This window comes from Protopterus annectens, chromosome 8.part0 (genome assembly GCF_019279795.1).
Source record: "Protopterus annectens isolate FY-2018-M chromosome 8.part0, PAN1.0, whole genome shotgun sequence".
Lineage (NCBI taxonomy): Eukaryota > Metazoa > Chordata > Ceratodontiformes > Protopteridae > Protopterus > Protopterus annectens.
Window position 1 is genome coordinate 1,559,918,375 of NC_056741.1, and position 26,620 is coordinate 1,559,944,994.

The 26,620-nt window shown below is 37.2% G+C and overlaps 1 protein-coding gene across 1 annotated transcript in view; it reads left to right on the forward strand.

Moving 5' to 3' along the window:
* The window catches only part of LOC122809546 (neurogenic locus notch homolog protein 1-like), a 2,715,638-nt gene that overhangs the window by 930,180 nt on the left and 1,758,838 nt on the right, over window positions 1-26,620 (forward strand). The window contains exon 11 of the mRNA XM_044081127.1: window positions 21,706-21,842. Within this exon, the coding sequence (XP_043937062.1) occupies window positions 21,706-21,842 (137 nt within the window). The remainder of the gene's footprint in view (window positions 1-21,705; window positions 21,843-26,620) is intronic.

Below are 26,620 nucleotides of genomic sequence, written 5' to 3' on the forward strand. Positions count from 1 at the left end.
CTGGAACTGCATTACCTTGGATGACTACTTTTATTTCCTAAGCAAAAGACACAAATTGGAAGATGAGGCAAAAATTCAGACATTCTTTGAAAATCCATAGAGTTAAGAGTATGAGTTCATGTTCAATACAACACTCTCCCTGTCTGGAAAGCCACAATTTAATGAAAGTGTACTCTTAATGTATGATATATTTGTGAGCTAACTTGTTTGTGTTCAGTAGGTAGACTGATCATTGTTAGCCTCTTTGTGCATGCGTCTCTCTCTGTCATGCACACATATACACACATACACACACACTCTTCTTCTACTTTCACGCACGCAATTCTGCTTTCATGCATGCACTCACTCACTCCGTACTTGCCTATTAACACAGGTAATTGCTGTCCCTTTCAAAGGCAACAGTGGCAAATCCATACATGAGTCCCTCTTCAGCGAGAACACACACACACACACACACACACACACACACACACACACACACACACACACACACACACACTGATTGTTCGGCACAAAATAATGGCATAAACACACCGACACTTTTTTGGCTCAAAAACAAAACTAGAAGGGTGCTTTGGCACATGCGCACACCAACATTAGTGTTACAGGTCATGGGAGTGAAAAACACAAAACAAAAAAAGTGTTTTGGTGCATGCGTACATCAATGTTGCAGTTAGAGGTTGAGGGCCGCATGGAAGAGCTCTGAGGGCCGCATGCGGCCCACGGGCCGAATTGTCTTCCTCTCTGCATAAAGTTTATGCAGAGAGGAAGACAATTCCAAAGAAGTGGTAATTTCTGTGAAAAATATCTATCCCTCGAAAATGTTCTTTTTATGTTGTAGAAGAGACTAAGATCTCTTGATTCGGTGTTTATACCACGACTGGACTTGCAAAACTGCAGTAGATCTGAGAGGATTGCATCTGCTGAGGGTCTGTACACGAGACATGGATCTCACATCAGTAACCTGTATGATGCAGACAAAGTTTTAAGATGGACAGTGTACCTTTTATTATTTAGGTCCTTGATTCTCTTGGTGATTCAATATGTGTTAATTATTTGGGCAGGTATATATGAAAGGGGATATATATATTCAATGATCAGCCTATTAAGTTCCAAATACAGTGGAATTATCACTTTCTTGAACCTAGACTCCATGACCTTAATAATAAGCTGTACAATGAAAAAGAACTACATGGTGACTGGAGGGCAGTTTGTTATTTTCATAGGTTTCTAGGTCCCTAACTATTGGATTGATTTTTCAGGGATGTGTTGTGGATATGATAGTTACAGTGGATGTCATGTTTGCTGAAGAAGACTATTATACATTTTTCTGGCATTTAATTTTAGTCCATGGTCATGACACAAGCTGTTTGGGAAAGGCTCTCTGTCTGGCATACAAAGCAATCTCAGGCCCCGCCTTGATGGGACTGCTGCACATCTACAAGTCAAGCTCCACTCAAGTAAGCCACACACGTGACTTGAACCTGGTCTGTGACATAAATAGGATTTGTTGGAGGGACAGATTTGTGTCCCAGAGACTCCCCCTTCTGTGGCATAGACTCCCTCTCCATGTCAAGCAGAGTACCTCATTATCCCTTTTAAGCGCTACCTGGATAACTGGATGGGGAACAGGAAATATACCCCTGGTATTCCACCTGGTCCCTGCTGGACAGGGGCATCAGGTGCTGACTTGTTGAAACATGGGCTAAACTCTTGGCTAGGCTTGTAAGGGCCTCAGGGTCAATAGCTTATCATCTTCCTACGATCCCATGGTGTATCTTGGTGTTCTCTAAGGAGTTTATGATGGCAATCTGTTTACAGTCATTTGCAAACTTGTCAGCCATAAACTACTAACATTAGCTTTCATCTCTGAGAAATAAATGCTAAAGAGAAGTGTGTCCCAGACACTGATTTCTCGGGTGCATCATTAGTGACTAGTCTTTTGAAGGAGGTAGAGACACCTACTCTAATTTCCTGAGTTTGATTTATGAACCAATTTGCTGTCTAATGAGATACATAAGGATTAACATTTAGCTGAGAGAATTTATCAACAATATCTGAGTGTGGGTTGGTGTTTAATACCTTTGCGAGGTCTAGATATGGGGTGTGTTCTGATTTTCCCTCATCCATTTCTTCATTAACCTTTTAGAAGAAATTGACAAGAATAGGCAGGCAGGATCTGCCCTGGACAAAAGTAAACTGGCTTGATCAAATGTTTGTAGGTTCCTTATGCCCTTATTTATTATTTCCATAATGATCCCTTCCATGACTTTACAGATGAGGCTGGTCAAAATTTTTGGGTCCATAATTACCCAAGTCCATTGATGCCCCATCTTTGTGCAGGGGAATGGTTTTTGCTGTCTTCCATTTATCCGGCAGAAAGCCTGTTTGGAAATTGATGCTACATAGTCTCTCCAGATTTGGCAGGTTCTGTTTCAGGCTAGCCAGTAGCCAGCCTGGTATGTTATCTGTCCCCAGATTTGTTGTCAGATTGGAGAGGATGTTGAATTTCACCAGGTCAGCAATCAGCTATAGTAGATTAGCCTTCACATAATCTCAGAATGAGATATTTGAAGATGCTTCCAGCTTTAGTCTTTTGCTGAATGTGATGATTTATTGGGTGACTTGACTAAGGAGGAACAGAACTGTCCCATATTAGTGAGGGCCAAGTCCAGGATGTTGTATCCCTTAATTGGGGTGCAGATTAATTGGCTCAGACAATTTGTATTTATGAAGTCCAGAAATCTCTGGACATGCATGTTAGGGAATGTATACATCCCCCCAGATGATGAAATGTAGTTGAATTCTCCTAGGAAAATGGTGCTTGACTTAATGCATGGGAACACCATACTGGACAAATAGGATGTATGGGCAAAGGGTGGCACAGAAAGGGTTGTATAGTTAGCTATAATGTGATAAGGGGTTTTGTTAATTGTAAGTTAAACATGGAGGGGTTCCAGGTCATTATCTTGTCTCACAAGCCTGGAGGTGAAATTTTGTTTGAGAAATATAGATATAGATATCACTACCATTAGTGCTAATGAAGTGGGCCTGAACATATGGCAGGTGTTGAAATCCTGCACTGACAGTGCTCTCAGTGGTCTTGAACCAGCTGTCCATGATGATGATGATGATGATGCATGTAGCACTGCATTCCAAGGTAAGCAGCACCTGTAGGGACTGAAGTATTTTGTTGAGGCTCTTAGCACTGAGCAGCAATATTTTGGATCCTTGAAGACTAACATTGCCTAAAAAGACATTACCTGTTTTTTAAGTTTTATTTATAATACTTTATTTAGTTTTTAATTTGTAACCAGGCACTTAAAGATTAAGTCGAAACACAGTTGTGTTTCTTGATTTTCACACTGAAGCTGTTGCTACAGATATTTTTCTCTTTCAGCACTGGCAGCAAATTCACAGAACTCCTTATCTACAGAACATTTTCACATAGTCTAGTGGCATTATTTAATCTGTATATCTCCAAGCAGACTCCTGTTAAAATCAATCCATTGCTTACTTAATGATATTGCCTACAATTACCACCCACCCAGCATTTTATTCATACAGCCTGCATTATAGTTTATCTCCATACTGTACTCATTATAAAAACATAAAATCATAGTTTTAGTAGGGACCTCTGATAGCTAATCACAGAATTTGTTCAATTTCACATTTAAAAAAAATATATATATATATATATATATATATATATATATATATATATATATTTTTTTTTTTTTTTAGTGGAATTTGTAAATCAGATTTCTGTGGGAAAACCACCGCCCCCATGTAACAGGCTGTACCACTTTTATTTATGTATATAATCACCTCAAGTCATTGTACCTTGAGGACGAGGACAGGAGCAATCCTCCTGCTGTGCCTGTCTTCAATCAGAGCACATCCCCAATTTTGACCATTGCAAACCACGTGGTCATAGGTGAAACTGAATATTCCTATTTTATAGTATAAAAGTGACTGATGTCATCAGTAGGACAAACCATGAGCCCATTTGTCCTAAAGGGCAATACTCCTTTAGCTGTTTCCTCACAGCACATGTTTCTTGTTCAGCTAAACTGTAGTGTCTCAGCAACCCACCTTGACAGCCAGCATCTTCAGTGTAACAATTATAAGTACCTGAGAGACTGCTTGCAGACAATAACAGTGCCGTATCTAGGGTGGTTTGCTCCCCTACAAAAAATTGAGGGGTTTTTTTGTATGTGTTTTTTTTTAATCTTTTTAGAGCGAATCTAAGACGATTAAAAAAAAAATTGCAGACAATAACAGTGCCATATCTAGGGTGGTTTGCTCCCCTACAAAAATCGAGGGGTTTTTGTACATGTTTTTTTTAAAAATCTTTTTAGATTCGCTCTAAAAAAACTGCTCTTTTTGTATTTACTCTGATGCGTTCAGTGCTTGATGAGACAGTCCTATACATAATATATACTCCCTCTCCATGCCAGTAGGAAACTAGATGTGTGAAATTACTTGTAGTGTACCTGGCCTGTTTCATGGCTGAAAAGTTGGTTTCCACCTTTACATTGTGTCATTTCCTGACAAGCAAGGCCCACCCCCTGTATGCGTTATCCTTGCCCCCTTTATGTAAGTACCCTCCCCATTTATCAAACCATACTCAAAATCAACTCTATTGTGTTTATAAATCAGTATTTACATTTCAGACTGAGTTGAAATAGCAAATGCTAAAACTGGAAACAGCAAATAAAAAAATGTAAAGATACAATACCCCACTCAGGCATTATGTACAAGCTCAATGATTTAGGTATAAACCCATTTATCACCAACTGGATAGCCAGCTTGGCTCGCTGATAGGACCCAGGAGGTCAAAATAGGTGAGGCAACCTCTACCAAGAGGCCAGCAGTCACAAGCAGAATCCCTCAGTGCTTGGTACTGGGCTCGCTCCTTTTTGGCATCTATTTCTCTGAAATGGAACCAAATGCTGAAGGTTTATGGCTGACTAAGTCTGCAGGTGATTGCAAACTGGGGATATCACTGACTCCCCTGCAGACATTAGCATTCTTCAAGAAGGTCTATCTCTGACTAACAAATGGTGCAACAGTCATGGTCTTAAACTCAATGGTAAGAAATGCGTAATTGTACCCTTTAGGAAGGAAACCATCCCTACTAGTTATTAAGCTGATAATACACCTCTAAGAGTCCACCCAGTGGTCGGGGGATCTGGGTATGCACATAGACAGTAGCTAAACCATTGACCACCACGTGGCCACAGTGGTGAAGAAATTATTTTATGTTGCGCAGCTTATAAGTAAAGGCATGGCATGTAGGTCCAAATATGTCATTATCCCACTGTACTTCATCTTTATCAAACTAGTCATAGAGTACAGTGCTCCCTTCAGTATGTACCTGACCAGGCCACCTCAGAGATTCCTTGCAAAAAGAATACAAGGTGTAGCAAACCTAACTTATGCAGAGTGCCTTAAAGCCCTTTCCCTCTACTCGGTCTCCTGTAGACTGTTGGGCGGTGATGTATGCCTGGCTTAGAAAGCATCCGCAAATGCACACTTACGAATCTCCTACATATTTGTAAGCCAAAGAGTACCAGAAATACAAGATCTAGAGACCTCAATTTTGTCTGTGACTTAAACAGAACATGCTGGAGAGACAGATGTGTATCCCCGGGACTCTCCCCTATGGAACATTTCCCACCCATGTGTAGCTGAGTTTGTCTATTACAAAGTTTTAGTGCAAGCAAGACCAGTGGATGGGGAACAGAGAATTTTTACACCCAGGCCTGGCACCCATGTCCCTTATGGACAGAGGTAGCTTATAAGTGCCTGGTCCTCAATGTCCTGTTTGGATACAGGACATCATTATTCTTTCAGGAAAACTTGATTAGGTTTAGAAAGCCCCCCCCCCCCCCCCGGGTCATTCACCTAGTAACAATCTATGAATCTATAAGAGATTAAGTGCTTTGCTTGTCTCCTACTAAACATGTACACAACATACATATACAAGTGTCACCCTAACCTCTCACATTATTCAGTAGTACTACTAGCACATAGCACATTTAGAAGCAGATGGAAATACAAGAATTTTCCAATGGAAGTGGAAATGGTTTACATTAAAAAGCAATGCACTGTGGGTATATAAACGGCAAGTGATTGTTAGAACTGAACAGTACTAAAGTATTTTATGAATTCATTCTAACAATAAAATACATTGCTGTGCTTAAAAAACAATAAAATATGCTTGAAATACCTCCTAACTAATCTCTGCAATATTAAAAGAAAGGAAGCAAGCAGGGTTTAAATACTGATACAATCATACCTCCAGTAATGTATAATCTTATTAAATATACCTCTCACTTTTACCTCCTTCTGAGGGATGGTAACACATGAACAAATACATAATTCCAAAGAAGGATGTTTGAAGTTTACAATCCTTCCTCCAACATCAAACCTCTTATTGGAATATGCTATGTTAATCTGAAGTTGTGCAGAAATTAAATTTTAAAAAGACTTTGATAACTTTAGGTTCGATTAGGTATATGAAATAAAATGAATGATGTCACAACTGTTGACTAAAGTCTATAATGCTGTGTATGTAGTTTTCTAGTCAATTCCTGTTTATTCATGTAACTCAAGATTCTTACCCACCTTTTCTTTAATGACATTAAGCGCTGGAGCTGAATTACCCAACATATACAAGTCTGCAGCTCCCATACTGCTTTTTAAGAATGATTTGTTTGCACTTCAGCACTCTAAAAATCATTCACAGTTTCAATGGAAGTGTTGAACAGTGCCATGTGTGTGAGAGCCAATACCATCTAATATATTATTCCCATTGAGCATCTTGTGTGTGGAGGCATGCGTGAATGGGCGTACCTTCGTTGAAGGTTGTGTGACAGAGCTGGCAACTCGACACGTAAAAATCTACTGCCAATCATTAGCGGACCAGAGTTCCACTGTGGCGACCCCTAACCGGGAAATGCTGAAAGACACAACAACATTTCATTCCCATTGTGTAGCCAGTTTGGGCCACTACCCTTCATTGCTTGCAAAAAAAGAACATTTCACTGCTGCTTTATCTGAATAGTGGTCTTGGGTTTACCCCTGCCTCTAGTGGAAAAATATTTCAGGTTGTTAATACTGTGAAATTTCAGAATGATCTTTTTGTTTGTTACATTTTTTATAATCTAGTTAATCATAAATTATTTAATTCCATCCTTTTTTCCAACATCAGCTTAGCTTAGATTCACATTCATGTAATATCCCAGATTATAGTCATCTAAATCAGGCAAAGCTGAAGTAATCTAAGGTATTAATATTCTTCTCTCCAGCTGTAGTTATAGCTCAACATGATATTTGGGTATTCCCTAACATATAAGAAAGGGAGGAGGCATAAAGAGGTAACAGAATCAATGGTAGGCAAAAGCTAAATATTGAAGCTTTGTCAATACCATATCAGATACTCTACTACTAACATTTTCTTCTTTAGTCCATTGCTGATGGCAAGCACCACCTCATTCCCATTAAAGTTTGCAGCTACACATCCATTTCCATGGGAGGCCTTCTAATACTGCATATATTACATATTCTTGAAAGTGATACAAAACCTGTACTTTCAACTGCAAAGACCATTAGGAGATAATCAGTGAAAATGCATTTGTGTTCCATTGCCTTTAAATCTGTAGCTGTATAAATGTTCTTTGCATGATATTTATTATTTCTCTGAAATGCAGTCATATAAATCTTCTTTTAACATTTGTATTGAATTAGCACTTAACGTAGGTAAATATACATTTCTTTAAAAGAAAACAATATTAACATGTTCAGTTACAAACATTATACATCACATACGTGCTTTATTACAGTTACCGAGCCAACATTATATAAATTGCTCAATTCCTACCTTCCCTTAAACCTCCTTCTTTATCTAGAAATTGTTCTGCATGTATTGTTCCCTGAATTTCCATTTTTTTTCTATGTAGTTTGCTCCTACCCTTTTCTAAAGATCCCACATCCAGTTCTTTTATCTCTGTTAACAATATTCACTACTTCAAATACATTTGGTTTAGACTTTGATGTAAATTTTCTAGTGACTGTTTTTTTTTGGCAGCCATCAGAATTAAATTTAGCAAGGCCTTACTATGTAAGGACAATTCAGATCCTGCATCCCAACTCAAAAAATAATTTTGTTTTGCCCACCCAATGTTTCTGAAAGAGTGCTCTGCAGGTAATTTTTGAAGACTGCCAACTCATTACACCCCCCAAAACATATGTTCCCGTTTACCTCTTTCTTCCCCATCATACCTCCAGCATTTTCCATATACCTGAGGAAAAATTTCTTTAGAGTCTGCTTGGGGTATAAAAATACCTATGCAAACATTTCCAAGCACACATACTAAATTTTGTAGACTTTGTTACATATTTGGGAGCCATACATATGTCTTTCCATTGTTTCTTTGTGAATTGCTTATAAGATTTTTCTTCCCAATCTTTTCTAAACCTAATTTGAATGATTTGTATAGTTATCGTGCAATACTTTATATGCTGTACTAATTATCCCTTTCTTAACAGCAGCTTCTGCTCTAGCTTCTAGAGCAGATCTTTCACTTAGGATTTCCCGATCCCTGTCTATACTCTGATATCAGTCCCTGATGGGGAAGGCAATGCCTGCAGTCCAAATGTCTTCTTGGCCTCTTCCCATTCTATTACCTTGCTTCCAGTAACTTTATTCTTTTGCCAGTTTTCTCCAGTAAATTCTAGCCCCTGCTTGCATATTCTCTGTACCTCAATTGCAATCATACCTATAGGCAGAATCTCCTTTCTCCATTCTTGCATTGTCTTAGTTCTTAGAATACTTTCAGTGTGCTTTATGAATATAAAATTCTGTATGGTCATTGTTCCAGTTGTTACATGTTCTATAATCTAGTTAATCATTAACTGTGTAGCTCTAAAATATCCCTTCAAATCAGATAATATTAAATCACCTTGTTCTATTGGAAAGATCAGCTTATCCCACTTGACCCTTGCTGATATCACTGCCTAGATAAACCCTTCAAATCTTTATTAATTAATGTCCACAACTTCTCTTCTGTTTGATAAAAATATGCCTAAACTGTATATAAAACTAAAGGGACTAAAACAATTTTCACTGCTTTTCTTGCTATCCATATCCATAAACAAGAGCTTCCAGTTTCTCAGTTTTTGTATTATTGTTTGTTTAACCTCTTACCATATATCCTTAGCTGCCATTTCATAATCATTTTTAACCCATATACCTAAATGCTTCATTTTTGCCGTGTTCATAAATATGAGTATTGACAAACCAGTTCATGTCTGGATACATTATTTACAGCTTTGGCCTTTGTTTTGTCTTCATTAATTTTGTATCCCCTCAAAAATTGGAACTGTCTCAGAATATTCCACAAAACTGAGGTGCCCTTTTCTGGTTTTATCAGGTGCAAAATAATAATGTCTGTAAATAAAGCCAACATTTCTTGATTACCGTACCAATTATATCCTTGAATATCTGAGTCCCTTATTATATTTGCCAATGGCTCTAAATATAGTACAAATAACAAGGGTGAAAGAGGACACCCTATCTGCTTCTTCTGTTCAGATACAACTTATCATAGAGGAAACCTCCTACTTTAATTTTTGCCTCCAGTCCCTCGTATATCCTCCTAATTAGCCATTATTATTATATCAAGGAATGTAAATGCTTCCATTGCCCAATGCATAAAACCCCAGTTAACTCTGTTGAATGATTTCTCTGCAGCACGACCCAACAACAACAGCAGAATTTTCTTATATTCTGTTTCCCTCTGGATTATCACTGCGCCATTAAGGTTGACAAATGTTTGCAACCCCTATAGATCTAGATATAGATCTATCAATTTTGGCAACACTTTTGCCATTATTTTAGCTATTATGGACACAAACAATCATGGTTTAGAACTGAAATGAGCCTATATGAAGCTGTGTATGATGAGTAGTTACTGCCTTTAGGTATTACAGCCACCACAGGTTACCCAGGACGTTGGTGCTTCCCATCCCTGTTAAACAAAACCTTCCAGTTATTTATCACTTTCTTCCTTCCTAGCTTCCAAACTTCACAAGAACGCCATCTATTCCTGTAGACTTTCCTGAAGACTGATTATATGTCACCATTTTTTTCTCATATCCTCCTGTCTTAACTGTTAATTGTTGAGCCCCATTTACCTCTAACCTTGGCATACTTAGGGCTTCCATAAATATTTACATTTGTGCCTTTCTCGAATTCCACATTCCTCTGCTTTATACACATTTTTATAAAATTTCCAGAATATCTCTAATACTTCTACGGAATCTCTGGTTGTTTTTCTTGTTAAATACTCCCTAGGTTTGGCAACAACCCTTTCTTCATCCTGTTGCCTAAGTCATTGTACTAAAGGATTTTCTGCTCTGGCGTTATTACCAAAAAACAGTTGCTTAACTGCAATCATTCAAACTCATGAATATTATCCAGATACTCCCTTATTTTTTCTTTAGCACTCTGCAGTTGCACTTTTTATTGTTCTGTAAGATTCCCCTTATTCTACAATACTTTCACCTTTGTCAGCCCCTCAAAAGCATTTTTTTGTATATAAGGAACATCTTTATTAAATTATCAAGTTTGACATAGGCAATCATACATTTATATAAACAAACCATAATGACATAATTTTATTTGTGATCATTATACATCACAAATCATATTGACAATTTTACTTGCAAACATACATCACTTATAATCTATTCAGTCACTGTCAAACATTACATATCTCATTCAGATTCTGCCTTCTTTTAAATCTCATTCTTCCTCTGTATGTATTGTTCCCACAATTCCCATTTGTTTTCCATGTAATTTGCTCCTACCCTTTTCTAAAAATCCCATTTCCAGTTGTTTTATCTCTGTTTCTATATTCACAGCTTCTAGTACAGTTGGATTAGACTTTGATTTCCATTTGCTAACAATTTCTTCATTGGCAGCCATCAAAATTAGACTCAGCAAGGCTCTACTATATCTAGGTAATTCCTATTGTGTATCATATCTCAAAAAATTCATTTCCTTAGTTACATCAATTTGCTCACCCAGTACCTCTGACAGACCAGTCTGCAGGGAATAGTCTCCCAACACTTTCCACTCCCTAAAAATATGTTCCCAATTATCTCCTCCTTCCCCAACACATCTCCAACATTTGCTGTCTACCTGAGGAAAAATTCTTTGGAGTCTACTGGAGTATAAAAATACCTATGTAAACACTTCCAAGCAAAGATCTTAAATCTTTTAGACTTTGTTGCATATTTGGAGACATACATATATCCCCCATTGTTTCTTTGTAAATTGTTTATCCAATCACTCTTCCCAATCCTTTCTAACCTCCTTTGACTGATTCTTATAGTCTTCATGCAATATTTTATATGCTCTACTAATTATTCCTTTTTTAACAGCAGCTTTTGTTCTAGATTCTACTAAAAACTATACCACTGCTGGTCTTTCGCTTAGTTTCCCACTGTTTCTTTCTCTTTGCCTATACTCTGATATTGTTCCTTGCTAGAGAAGGCAAGTCCAAACAAATTCTTGGCCTCTTCCCATTCTTTTCCCTTTCCCTCTTTAATTATTTGCTCCCTGGTTCTTCTGTCATTTTTTCCAATAAATTCCAGCTTTTTTGTATCCCTAACTGAAGGCATCCCTATCAGCAGAACATCCTTTCTTCATTCCCATGTTGGCTTAGTTCTTAGAATACTTTCTGTTACTTTATGAATATAATATTCTGTATGGTTATTGTTATCCTCCTTAAGGATCTGCACCCAAATCTCCTTGTTTCTTGAGCTTCCCCTGTGTTTTATCATCATCCCTTTCCACTTTGAATTACAGGTTTCTGTTTGTGCTATGTTTAGGAGCCTTAAGTGTGTAGCTCTGAAATAACCATTCAGATCTGGTAATCCCAAAACACCTTTGTTCTTTTGGAAGAATCAATTTATCCTTCAGCTCTTCATTAATTGCTGTCCACAACTTCTCTGGTTGGTAAAAATATGCCTGACCTGTGTATACCACTAAAGGGACTAAAACATTGTAACACCTTGCAGCTTGCTATCCATATGCATATAACAGAGCTTCCAATTTCTCCGTTTTTGTATTATCTTTTGTTTAGTCTCTTCCCACATATCCTTAACTGCCACACCAGAATGATTTTAATCCATACTACTAAATACTTCATTTTATCATGTCCCCATAAATATGGATATTGTTGAACCAATTCATGTGTGGGTGCATAATTTACAGCTATTGGCTTTGTTTTAAATTTTGTATCACAAAGGATGTTAAACTGCCTTAAAATGTTCCACAGCACTGAAATGCCCTTTTCTGGCTTTATCAGGTATAAAATAATATCATCTGCAAATAGAGCGAGCTTTTCCTGACTACCATACCAATTCTAACCTTTAATTTCTGAGTCACTTATTTTTTTGCCAGTAGTTCTAGATATAATGCAAATATCAAAGAGGAAGAGGACACAAGGAATAAAAAAATGAGCTAATTCACCACGGCTGTAGTATATATGTCAGCTGATTCTTCATCAGTGTACTGGTACTGTTTTCTTTTTATCCAGGAAAAGAGGACACGCCTGTGTGGTTCATCTGCTCAATCAGAAATTATCAGAGAAGAACCCACCCACTTTAATGTTTTCATACGATCCCTCATATAGTCTTCTAATCAGATTATAATTTTATCAGGAAGTTCAAATGCTTCCATTGCCCTGTTCATAAATTCCCGGCTTACTCTGCCAAATGCTTTCTCTGCCTCAAGACCCACCAACAACAATGGTATTTTCTTATGTTCTGTTTCTCTATGAATCATCAATTTTCTGTTACTGTTGTCAGATGTTTGCCTCCCCTCCACAAAACCACATTGATCCATATCTATCAATTTTGACATCACCTTTGCCATTCTTTTAGCCATTGTAGACATAAACACATTATAATCATGGTTTAGGATTGAAATGGGCCTGTATGAAGCTGGATATGATTGGTCTTTACCCTCATTAGATATCGCAGCTACCACCACTTTTTTCCAGAACGTTGGTGCTTCTCCTCCTCTTAAAACCTTCCAGATCTTTATTGGTCTTTTTTCCTCTTTTTTTTGTGCTCTAGAGTTATTATCAAAAAACAGTTGCATAACGGCAATCTTTCGGAACTTGTGTATATTATCTAGGTAAGCCCTTACTTTCTATTTAGCATTCTGCAATTGCTCCTCCTCTTCTATGAGATTCTCCCTATTTTGTAATACTTTAACATTTGTCATTCCCTCTAAATAATTCTTGTTACTTCTTAACCATATCTGTGTTTCTTTTATTTCCACCCTATTTTTAAACTCCACTTTAATTGTGTCCCACTCCCTTGCTATATTTTTTTAGAAGAAATGTCTATCTTCTCTAATAACTCCTGAATAATCTCTACAAGCCATTCCATAAACTCCTCTTTTTTCAACAGATAGAAGGGAAAGTGCTAGTGTCTTATTTTTATTTCATTCCCCTGCATTTTCATTTTAGTTGTTGGATGCATATCAAAACTTTCAATTAAATGTACATGTCCCTATGAAATGTAAGTTCTATCTAGCCTAGCCCAGTTTTTGTATCTTGGGGAATAATATATTATTTATTTTATTTATTTTATTTATTTGACATTTGTTTACTGGGATAGTCCATCTGGGTCGGGAGAACCTGGTTTCAGCAGACACCCGGGAAGAAAAGCTCCAACAGTACAACCGATAATCATAACTAACATTTACAGTTTCATGAGAAGAGACACATGTATCAATATTTAGACATTTTCAGAGAAAATCAAAAATATATGGAGATAATACTTGCACCACAGTGTGGCCTTTGGTAATTGATACAATCTGTTGAAGGATTGATTTTTATGTTATAAGTAGTTGTAATTGTTCACAAGTATTTAAAACATTGGCAGAGGAGAACAAGCATTTTTGCATGGAATACAGTCTGGTCTTTGGATAACTGTCCAAAGATCTGTGTGAGATAGTCAGTAGTTAAAATAGTTGTACCTTATTTTAAAGTGGTGTTTAGGGTAGTTGCATTATAGTGATATGACGATGAGCACAGTTATAGGAAAGGATGTTGGAATGTTAGATGTGTAGAATATTAGTCATATTAATTCACTCTGAACTCCTACTACTAAATTCACATCTTCCATGTAAAATATTTTCATAAATTTATACAAAAAGCTACCTTTCCTTGTTATATTTTCCCTTCTGGGCCCCCAGACACATCTTCACTCCTGCAAAGCAAATTTTAGTCCCCACCTATTAGTGATATTCCTTGCTGACAGCTGATTATTTCTCCCAGAATTTTCTTAAGCTCCATTATAGCAGTTTTAGGTGGAATATAAATATATGCCGATGTAATTCTCCTCCTTTGCCAGTAGCCCCTTAGCACTACAAATCTATCATTATATTTTTATCCTCTTCTATCACTATTGGAGCTCCTCTTGCAATTAATAAAAGTACTTCTCTTTTCCTTTGTCCTATGTATTCCACTGAATAACCATCCTGAACAACTTTATCAGATTCACACATTTTTTTCCAAATGTGTCTCCTGTAGCATAGTTGTTTGTGCTCTACATATTTTAATATAGTGCACTACTTTCTTTTTTGTATATATCTGGGAGACCATTTACATTTAAAGATAATATAGAAAGCATCATTATGTTAAAAAGTTCTTATTCCTGTCTTTTATGTGTAACAGCTTTTTGTTAAGTGTTTAGTTCCAGCATTTGTATTGTATGCATACACTGTTTGGAAGGTTGATCTTTTATACAGTTATTTCTTGTCAAATCCATTTGAGCCTGTGTCACATCTTACAAAACTTTTTGTTTTATTGAAAGCCCTCAAACAAAAAACAAATGTATCCCCAATATACCCCTACAGCCTGTTAACTTAATACTAACACAAAGAAACTATGTACATCTTCAAATATTGACGTTTTACCCTCCTAATAGGAACAGTTGTCCCAAACTGACAGCCATGCTGACAGATTTGGGTTAATTTGAAAGGAAGGTTATACATGCTAGGGTTAACCTGAAAGGAAGGTTATACATGCTAAGATGCATTTTGTACAGCCTTTTCTTCCACTAAGTCCTGTCTGGTTTTGTCCTATCTTTATTGCTCTCCCAGATTGGGAAAAGACTTGAATGTTTTCAGAAACATTATCTCTTAGTCATTGAAAAAAGAAGCATTCTGTTTTTCTTGCTCTTTATCAGATTGTCTCCATGGAGACATGAGAACCAGATACACAGTAGCTTCTGCAATCATTATTTATTTGCTACAGGAAAGCCTTATTATATTCAATGTTCTTTTTTATCTATTTGCTTCCTCTTAAAACTTGTTACTACCAGTCATTCACTATGCAAGAATGGGAAAAAGCACATCAATCTTTATTGTAGCATGCTCTTTTGAACAGACTTTTTTTTCTTTACTTACATTGTGATGCCTACATTTCTTAAAACTGAAAAGAAGAAATAGAGAAGAAGAAAAAAAAAACACAGGGCAACCTGTTTACTTTAGTATCTCCATCACACCTGAAAATAAATGAGAACATTTTATAGCACACAGATTATGTCATGCATTATAAAACTACTACTGTTAAGAAAAAAAAATTGTTTTACGTACCTTTAACTCTATCCCTCCTTTTCCCCTCTCTTAAGTGTTCTTCCAGACATTAATAACATGAAGTAGAGCATATGCTTTAGAGCCCCCTTGAGTATAACAAAGTGAAAAAAGCCTAATATTTCCAGGTTTTCTTGTTTTGTCATGTTTCACAAATATAATTAATACTCTAGAATCCTACTACTATTTGTCAGTTTCTGAGTTGCTGGTTTTATTCCTGTTTTTCTCTATCTCCTAAATCCATTCTCTGCTTTGTACTCTTGGTTCTTCTAGTTATCCCTTGTGCTTTTTGCTGTCTCCCAAGCACCCTCCATTGAAACATTGGAAAAGTTTTCATTGGCATAGTCTCTCTATGGTCTTAATTGCCAGAAGAACAAGAAGCAGAATCTCCCTCTGTTTCACATCTCATCCTTTGCTGGACAAATCCTTGCATTTACTCCCCTGCATGCCCTGCATCAAAAAATGATTCTGTCCCTCCAGGAAAGAACACCCTGAAGACAGCCTGGACACAGTGGACTGAACCTCACACCCGCCTCTCAACACCCCCCCCCGACCAGTAGAATAAATTCACTCCTTCTCCCTGCCCAGTGCACAGTGAGAAACCATCTTACACACTCTACTGTCTTCCACTTTTAGTACTTTGTCCTTCTGCCACAGTTTTACCAGAATCAACTCTCTCCACTGCTAGGATTACATTTCCACTATCATAGGTCTAGGCTGCTTTCTCATGGCCAGGCCAGGAGCACACACACACACAATATGTCCATTCAATTAACAACTCCTGCTATGGAAAAGCAGTCCAGCTGCCCACCTGTGTCTTAATAAAATTAATACATGTCTGTTCCTTCCAGCTTCAGTGGTAGAGCAGACAATCTCAGGTTTTCTTTACATGCTCTGTCCCCTAATTCTATTATATTTTGAAACATCTCTTCTTGAACAGTCTCATATTCAGCCAGCCTTTGCTTCATTTCGAACTCTGATTTGTGCAGTTTTATCATCTCATCTGAAAATCTGTTTAAAGCTTCTTCCGGTTTTTCCAGCCTTTTGTTATTTGATTGATATACTCCATCAGTGTTTTATTTATTTTAATCAGCTCTGAGTACATTTGACTTCTTTTTTCCTCTTGGTTACTGGAAGTCATGTCTTGTACCAAAGCTGTAGCTTGTACTGCTTTTGATGAACAGCTACAGAATTCCTCCCAGTCCGTGTTTTTTCCTCACCTTTTGTTGTTGATTTTCTTTCAGGTTCTCTGGATTTCTTTTTTCCTGACATCCATGCAGTGCGCTTACTAGCCAGTTACTGAAATTTACCCCCAAAATACAAGTTTACTGGCTCTCTCTTCCAAATTTCTGTTTTCGCATTGGGATAGGTGTAATTAAGCTGTTAGTTAATGTGCAGCTATCTGGAAAGTCCCCCTCTAAACAATTCTTGTTACTTGTTAAACATCTCTTTTCTTTTATTTCTCCCCTATTTTTAAACTCCACTTTCATTTTATCCCCCTCACTAGCTAGATTTTTTTATTTTATTTTATTTTACATTTGTTGACCAGGAGTGTCCGGCTAAGCTATTGCCTTTTTTCAGCGGAGGACCGGGGAGAGAAGCTCCAAAGATATACAATGCAATAAAAATAGCAATACAGATTCATTTCAATAAAAAATAGCCTATAACCTCTGAAGAAATTTCCATCTTCTGTAATAATTCTTAAATAATTTCCACTACCCATTCCTTAAATTCCTTTCTATTGAAGTGCCAGCGTCTCATTTTTACTTCATTATCCTGCATTTCTATCTTAGCAGTCACTGGTGCATGATCTGAAACACTTATGGTATGTGTGGCGAAGCTTTCAATTAAATGCAAATGTTGCTGTGAAGTAAAATTTCTGTCTAGTCTAGTCCAGTTATTGTACCTTACGGAATGATATGTAAATTCGTGATGAGTTCCTACTACTGAATTCACATCTTCCATACCAAATATTTTCATAAATTTCTTCAGAAATATACCCCCTTTTGTTATATTGTCCCATCTAGGTCCCCACAGATACATCCTCACTGCTGCAAATCAAGTTCTTGCCCCCACCAATAAGTAATATTTTCTGCTGAAAGCTGATTATTTGAAATGCAGTCATGTAAATCTTAAGTTTTTACAATACGCATCCTGCTGTTACTTTCTTATAGAAGGCAATTTCTTGATGTCTACACTATTGTAAATAACTTAACTTGTTGAAAATCCATTGTAAGACATGGTTTAGCATTTCATTAAAAACTTTACAAATGTCTTGTTTCACTTGCCACCTTTGCAGCCCTGTTTATATATTTCTAATATTCTAACACTGTATACTTGTAAACAGTAATTCATTTCTAATGGAGTTCCTCCAAACTGGCCTTGTATATCTTGAGGTATTGAGGAATTTTCCTTCCTTCACTCTCTGTAATGCAGAATGACTTGGAAGAAGTATAACCATTTGGAAGTCACATTTCAGGAAAGAAGGCAGTGAGTTCAAAATAATAACAGAAAATGTAATACCTGTGATTTTATCCTCAGTAAAAAGAGAATAACGCTTATTCAAATGATGTGTAGATTATTAAAAAAAATGTCACAAACGAAATGTGACTTTTCAAAAAAGTAAGTAAAATTTTACCACTTTGAACTCTTATGCTCACTCCCAAGTACAGGCCAATGAGAAACAGGTGGACTATGTTTCAGAGAATCTTTATAGATAGCTGAGCAACTTAGAATTTCACAGAACTGCAGCAGTGTGTTTGCATATCAAACTTCAAGATTTACTGACTGAATTAGTTGTTTGATTTTATACAACATTCTCATTCAGATCACCTACTCTTATATCTAGTTAATATTGTATAGTACTTCACGTATGTTTATTTTATTGATATTTATTCTCTGAATTACTCTGTCCTCATTAATGATAAAATTATCAGTAAAAAGACTATTCAGCCAGCCTTGTGGCATAAAGGGATAATGTCCTGTTTATGATCCAAGTTCAGTTTGTAGCTTGAGTATTGGACAATGTGGGCAGAGAAGATGGGTGCGCCTATTCTGAGGGGAATAGTTGTTCAGCATACCTCTAATCCCAAAGGCCTGTGCCTGTACAAGCAGGACTCCAGGCACAGGTTATCTACTCGTTGGGAGACATTCCCAGAGCTGGTATAACTGAGGAACTGACAGGTATTGGATTTGTGGGGATTGATACTACTGGCAGTCCCTGGGTTATGGACATCTGATATGCGGACAACCCATAGATATGATCCGGCTGCCGCAATGTCAGAAATAATGTAAAAAAATAAATAAATAAAATTGTTAAAGCTGCCCAAATCTGTGTGTGTGTGTGTGTGTGTGTGTGTGTGTGTGTGTGTGTGTGTGTGTGTGTGTGTGTGTGTGTGTGTGTGTGCGTGTGAGAGAGAGAGAGATTGGAAGAGTGTGAGCTATGTGTGAGTGAATGCAGGAATGAAAGAGGAAGTGACTGTGTGTGTGAGAGAATGGGAGAGTGATGTGTGTGTGAGAGAATGGGGGAGTGATGTGTGTGTGAGAGATCAGGAGAGTGAGAACAATGTGTGAGTGAATGCAAGTATGAATGAGGAAGTGACTGTGTGTGTGAGAGATCGGGAGAGTGAGAACAATGTGCGAGCGAATGCAAGTTTGAATGATGGAGTGACTATGTGTATGAGAGATCGGGAGAGTGAGAACAATGTGTGAGTGTATGCATGTATGAATGAGGGAGTGACTGTGGGTGTGTCTGTGTGTGTGTGTGTGTGAGATCGGGAGAGTGAGAGCAATGTGTGAGTTAATGCATGTATGAATGAGGGAGTGACTGTGTGCGTGAGAGCTCGGCAGACAGTGAGAATGATGTGTGAGTTAATGTATGTATGAATAAGGAAATTACTGTGTGTGTGTGTGTGTGTGTGTGTGTGTGTGTGTGTGTGTGTGTGTGTGTGTGTGTGTGTGTGTGTGTGTGTGTGTGTGTGTGTGTGAGACAGATCAGGAGAGTAAGAGTGTTGTGTGAGTGAATGCAGACATGAATGAGGAAGTAAATGTGTGTATGAGAATTAAAGTGAGAGCGATGTGTGAATGAATGGATGTATGAATGAGGAAGTGATTGTGTGTGTGAGAGATCAGAAGAGTGAGAGTGATGTGTCAGTGAATGCATGTATGAATGAGGAAGAGACTGTGTATGTGTGAGAGAGAGAGAGAGTGAAGAGTGAGAGCGAGGGACCAATCCCCTGGCAGCAGTTAAGAGATGGGCAGTTGTATAAGGGAAGGAGGTTAGTTAGGGAATAGGTAAAGTAGGTTTAAGAGTGTGTGTGTGTGTGTGTGTGTGTGTGTGTGTGTGTGTGTGTGTGTGTGTGTGTGTGTGTGTGTGTGTGTGTGTGTGTGTGCTCTTGTGTGTATGTGTGTGTGTGTGTGTGTGTGTGTGTGTGTGTGTGTGTGTGTGCGTGTGTCATACCTCTAAAGCTCTTAAAGCAAGAAATGTACACAAAGGCATAAATAAAAGTGGGACAGATGCCAAAAAAGAGGGACAACTGTAATAAATATTGCTCTTACAAAGTTAGAAAGTTGATAGACTAACAGGTTTTGCATTAGCATTAATTTTCTGAAGGGTATGAATTCTGAAACTCAAATGTCTGTCATTATTTTCTAACTTCAGTCTGTGTGTGTGTGAAAAAGTCCTCATAAACACTGCATTTAATAACAAGATGTCTTAAACCAGCTTTGTTGATAGGAAGTACGAAAGCATAGCTCATAGGAAGTAAGGAAGCATAGCTACAGTATTTAGTATTATATTTAAATTTTTTTTGTTTGAAGGTGTTTCTAAAGTATTTTAAATGCAAACAAAAGTAAAATAAATACTAGACTGAGGCAAGCGTTTGACTAAGTGACATTTAATAAGAACCATATTTACATGTTTCAACTTAGATACAAATTTGACTTAAGGACAGACTAAAAAACTGATCTCATCCTTAACCTGAGGACTGCCTGTATAGCAAGGTAGATTACAGCCTTTTGACAGACTTTTAGTTATAAATGTGAGTATGTTTTTGTTTGAATGGCACTAAATAACATTACCAGTAAATGCTAGCCAAACTCTTGGGCATCTCTGTCCAAACCTTGTCTGTGACATAAATAGGACCTGCTGGAAAGATAGATCTGTATCCCAGAGACTACCCCGTCTATGGAACAGGCTCCCCATCCATGTGAAGCAGAGTTCCTCCTTAACCCAATTCAAGTGCAACTTGGACAACTGGATGGGAAACCGGATATTCATCCCTGGTTTGGCACCTATGTCTCTAATGGACATAGGTAACCTGTAAATGGTTAATTTCCCTGGCCCATGCTTACACCTATTAAGGGTTTCAGAACTTGACAGAGATTTGGGATGCATGCTTAGGCTTAAAAAGGCCTTGTGGTCATTAGCCTAGTAAACACCTATGGACCTATGAACATGAATGACAGGTTTATTTTGCAGAGCACTTATTGCAGTAGATGTAGTCATATGGCAAGTTATCTCACATTAATAGAGTTGTTTCCACACTACAAGATTCACTGTCCTAAATTTTGAAAATTTTCATCATTTGACAGGGCGTATCCTGTACACAGAGGTGCTAACAGATATTTCGCTATATGACGACTTCTCTGATAGTAATATTCACCAGATGTGTTCTTGAAATTGTTATATATTGTAAAAGCAGAAAATATGAAAGCCTACAATATGTAATATAAAATATGTAATGCTGAAATTCTTCTCTAATTCTTGACCTTTCCATTAGATAAAAGTGATCTTCATTTAGACCATGCAATGTAGACCCAGGCCATCACTTAGATTACATTTAAAAAGAAAATATTTTCTAAAATAATTTAAACTGCAACTAAAAAGAGCTTTACCATACTTGAAGTTGAAATGGAATTTGCAGTTGTCTACTTACATTTAATGTGATCCTTATAAGACTAACATACTTTATACGTAGAATAAGTAAACATAAGCTGTATTTACATTTGTCTTCTCACAGCTACACGTGTCCTCCTGGTTCAGCCAGTGCTCATAATCCTGACAATGTATGCCCCCCTGGAACCTTTACAAACTTCAATAACCTGTCGGACCCCTCCCAGTGTGAGCCTTGCCCTGCTAGGCATGTCTGTTCTAAAGGTAAGTGTTATTCTCAGATGCACCTCTTTCTGTACTGTGGTAGGAGAGAGTTTATAAAAAAATAACATTGAGTTTAGGTTTTTGTAATGAGTTTCAGGTTATGTTTTTTACATGAGACAGAGCAGGCATGTGGAATTAGGATGCAGTCTGTAAAATACATAGCTGTAATTTTAAAAGAAATGTAAAAAGTGCTGTGTATTAGATTGTTGTCTTGGTTCTATAGATTTAATCTCCACTGAGGCATGCTGTCTGCATGAAAACAAGCAAATTATGCTAGTGATTCAGTTCACTGAGCATTATAAAGGCTGAGCAGATTTCATATAAAACACAGTTTCACTTCAGCAGGGCTTGGATGTTAAGTGAAATATAAAGCAAGTTATACAGTTGTATTGCTGCCAGATGTCCAATTACTTACGTCCGTAATATAAACACTGGCTGTTTTCCAGGTAATTCCAAGTATCACAGTGTATTCTTTTCAGGAGGAAGGTTGCTGCATAACTGCATGTTATCTGGAGTAGTGGATAAGGATATAACTTACACTCCTGATGGCTTTTCTCATTCATTACTTCATTTCTGCCTTAATGCACTATGCATGCAACTTCCCTCATAGTAATTTCCCCATGTTAGAATAGATATATATATATATATAGAGAGAGAGAGAGAGAGAGAGAGAGCAGCATTTGATGTGTTTGTAGGAATAATATATGCAGAATAATGTTTTGAAGGAGGAGCAAGAGTTAAGGGAAGTCAGGAATTAATCAATGAACCCGCGTCAGGGCTAGCAACCCAAGAGTGTAAAGGATCTAGATAATTGTCAGTATTGAAATGACACCCTGACCCCATGTGCAAAAATGGGAGAAAGATGTTGTGGATGGATGGATTTGATGAGACAAGTGCCATAAAGCATTTTTACACTTGTCTATAGTTATGTATTTGGGGTCTTTTTTAATAAAAAGATTTCTAAACTTTTTATAAAAATACAGCCCAAATAAATATAGCATTTACTATTTTGATGTTGCCTTGGGGAAATGCGTGTTGCTTCCATACACTTTAGTGGAGAACCTTTGCACATATGAGGTGATGCTCCCATTAAAGTCTATGGATGCAACACTTTTTTTTCCTACACTGACCCCACTAAGCTTAAAGTTTACTGTTTTTTTTTTCTCAGTGACATCAGTGTATGAAAACTGTATTTTTTAAAGTGCTTTTCTTCTTGAAATACAATAAAATGCTCCCTATTTGGCAGTTTTTCCCATTACTGGAGGCTAAAATCTACTGTTCTGTTTATTAAATCTTCCCTGTGTACTGTACTGTACTGTTTAATGACAACTTTTAAAACTTCCAAACTGTGAAATCAAATTGAGGCTACAGAAAAGGACTGAACAAATTCTGATTGGTGTTTATTAAACCTTTTTTCCTTTTTCATATTTTATAGGTAGTGTTTGAGAAAACGTATAAGTATGTGATTCTGTGTTCATACAATGGCTGGTGATAAAATCAAATACAGAGTTCTGGTCCCCATTTTGCACAAAGTGGCAATTCTTTCCATAAGACATAGTATTGTGTGAGTGTAACAGAATATTTTACATTCACAGAGGATACCAGCAACTTAAACAATTTGGGACCTGTGTATAGGTATCTATATGTGCGTGTGTGTGTTTGGGCGGGGCAGAGGTTATATGAATTAAACCCAGAAAAAAGGTCCTTAATGCTGTCTTTAAGGCCAAGAACACTGCATCAATGTGCCCAGACAATATCCCAGGATGCCTTCTAAATAGCATGAAATGAGATCTATCTGGCCATCTGGAATTGCTGTTTAACTATAGCCTCCAAACAGGCTTTGTGCCTTGTCAATGGCAGCAGCAGTCATCCCTCTGTACAAACATGGGCCATCTACAGACCTTGGAAACTACAGACCTGTAAGTCTCACTAGTAAAGCCATGGAAAGAATTGTCATGGAAATGATCAATAATCACATAGGAAACCTCCAAACACTGTACCCAACCCAATTTGGGTTAAGTGTAGATCAATATGTATGCATACCTTTAAGAAGCTTTCCATGGGCTTACACAAGTGTATAAATACTGAGCACGTGCGAGCCTGACTGCCATTTTGTAGAGAGCTGTTGAGATGTAAGCATACATGTCTGTGTAGTCTGTCAATTAATCAGTTTGTTGTTATGTACTGCTGCTATCCATCCCGATGTGTTTCTATGTAACAAAGCATATAAACGAACTACCCCACCTGTTCATCTTCAATTGTAAGCCAAGACTAGAGACATGGTGTCAGAATGGGATCCAGAATCAAGACCAAGAGGCACTCAGTTAATGTTGGAGGAATACAGAGGAATGGATCATCCCTACTGCATGTACAACTCGCAAAATAGGTCAGAAACAAATTCCAGGTACTAAAACTTTTTACTCAAAGAATATAAAACAAAGCACTCAGAATGCTCAAAATGAATTTCTAGTTAAACGAAATGTCTGAAACTGCAACATATTGATAAAAAATATTCAAAATAATTACAAAAATGTTTGAAACAAAGTTCGAATCACATAAAATGTATAAAATAAAGAAAATTACTGCATTTTTTGCTATGAGCTACTTTTTCGCATGAATTAAAGCTATTCAAGATATCCGGGGGATACAAAGTGTTCACAAGTTTGTGCAGTATTACAGTACAGTTATTTAGCAAAATATAGCCATTTCAAAGCATATTTCACAAAGTACAGTATTTCACAGAGTTTATTGTGCATTTGAATGTTGTTACAAGTACCTGGTGTGTGTGTATGTTCATATATAATTAAGAGGGCCATATTTGCAGTGTGTTTAAGCATACTTTGTTGGGATGGCTGAAGGCTTTTGTAGACCATGTCCACTTGTCTTTGATAATAATATTGCAGAGAATTGGAGAGTGTTTGAGCAAGAGTACAATATTTTCATACAAGCTGCATTTTCTAATAAAGATGACTGTACAAAGGCATTTATTCTGCTTAATTTAGCTGGTTCAGAAGCCATAGAAATTGTGTTCATTTGTGTATGTACCTGCTGTGTTTGCAGGGAAGGGGGGAACCACCATATAGTGGCACTGGCTGAATCAGGGGAAGACCCCTGAGTGCTTAAAATGTAAATTTAGAGAAATGTGTAACCTCCAAATGAATATTATGATGGAAAAACACTTTTACACAAGGGATCAGAAGCCTAGTAGAACTTGCAGCATATATAACTGACTTGAGAAATAAGGCTAAAACATGCAGATTTGGTGATTTAAGGGATGAGTTGATAAAAAACAGACTTGTGTGTGGTATTAAAGATGATGCTGTGAGAAAGATTTTGCATTGTGACAGTGATTTGACTTTGAATAAGGCCATTGAGATTTGTCAGATATATGAGCTCACAGAAAAGCACACAGATATGCTTACAAATGAGAAATGCATGCTTCCAGTATTTTCTAGTGTTCCTGTTGATAGTACGCAGCATGTGGTTAAAAGAAATAGGCCCATACACATAGCAGCAACTGTGAACCCTGTAACACTTACTGGTAAACCCTGTAGCTTTCTAGCAAATTCCAGAGTGCATACAGTCTCACTGAAGCACAAGACTGAGTAAGCAAACTCAAAAAATGTATCCTCCCCTAGCTTCATAGTCAACTGTCGTAATTGTGGCAATCATGTGTCTAAAAGAGAAAAGTGCTTAGCTTTTGGTCAGCAATGATTCAAAGAAACTTGCCTCCTGCAACAATAAAATAACTACATTTGTCACCAGTCTCCTTCATAGGACCCACCATTGTCTTAGCTTAAAGCAATTAAACTGGCTTGAACTGCACAAATGTCTAGCATATTCACAACTGTCTACAGCACACACACTCATTTATCATCCAGAAAAATACCCTGCACTACAAAATGTATTACCCTACTGTCCAGGAAGGGACCTCCGTTCTAGTAAAAAATTCTTATTACTGACAAATAAGCCAAATAATGTTGCAGGAGACTCACTCTACTCCCAATATGTTGCTAAACCCTGGAATAGGATCCCCATGCAAATAAAACTCTCTGAAAAACTTGGTACTTTTAAACCACTGCTTAAACATCTTATCCAATCCTGATTCTGTACATGCTCACCACAGGGTTAAACCTTTTCACTGTACAATGCTATCCAAATACTTTCCTTAAGGGTTGGGAGGATGGCCTAATGGTTAAGGTGTTTGCTTTACAAACACAAGGTGCAGGGTTTGAGTCTCACAAGGGATAATTGGCTAGGCTTAAAATGGCTCGCAAGGGCATTTAGCTTAGTACTAACCTATGAATCTATAAACATAACATTTTCAATCTCTTACTGAAATGACAAAACAATTTTTATACTAACGGTTGCCTTTACAATCCACTAAGTTGCACATCTGCTTTCTCTTTAACGTCCACCTCTGTAAAATCTTAGAATGTATATGTTTAAATGTAACTACTGTGTGTGTATAAATGTAAATAGAAATGTAACTGTTGTTCATGTATAAATGTACATAAAAATGTAACTTCTGTGTTTGACTGGAACTTAGTATAATGCAGTGTAAGCAAATGGAACTTTTCTTCCTGGGCCTCTGCTGAAAATGGTTATTACCCAGTCAGACTTTCCGGTAAACAAAGACAAATAAATAAATAAATAATTGAGTAGAGAGCATATATTTATAGAAGAAAATCATACTATTTTCAGTTTTCATACAAAGTCTATAGAATGGTCCCCAGCCATCCACCTGTTTGGTGCAAAGACATTGATAATAGTATAAG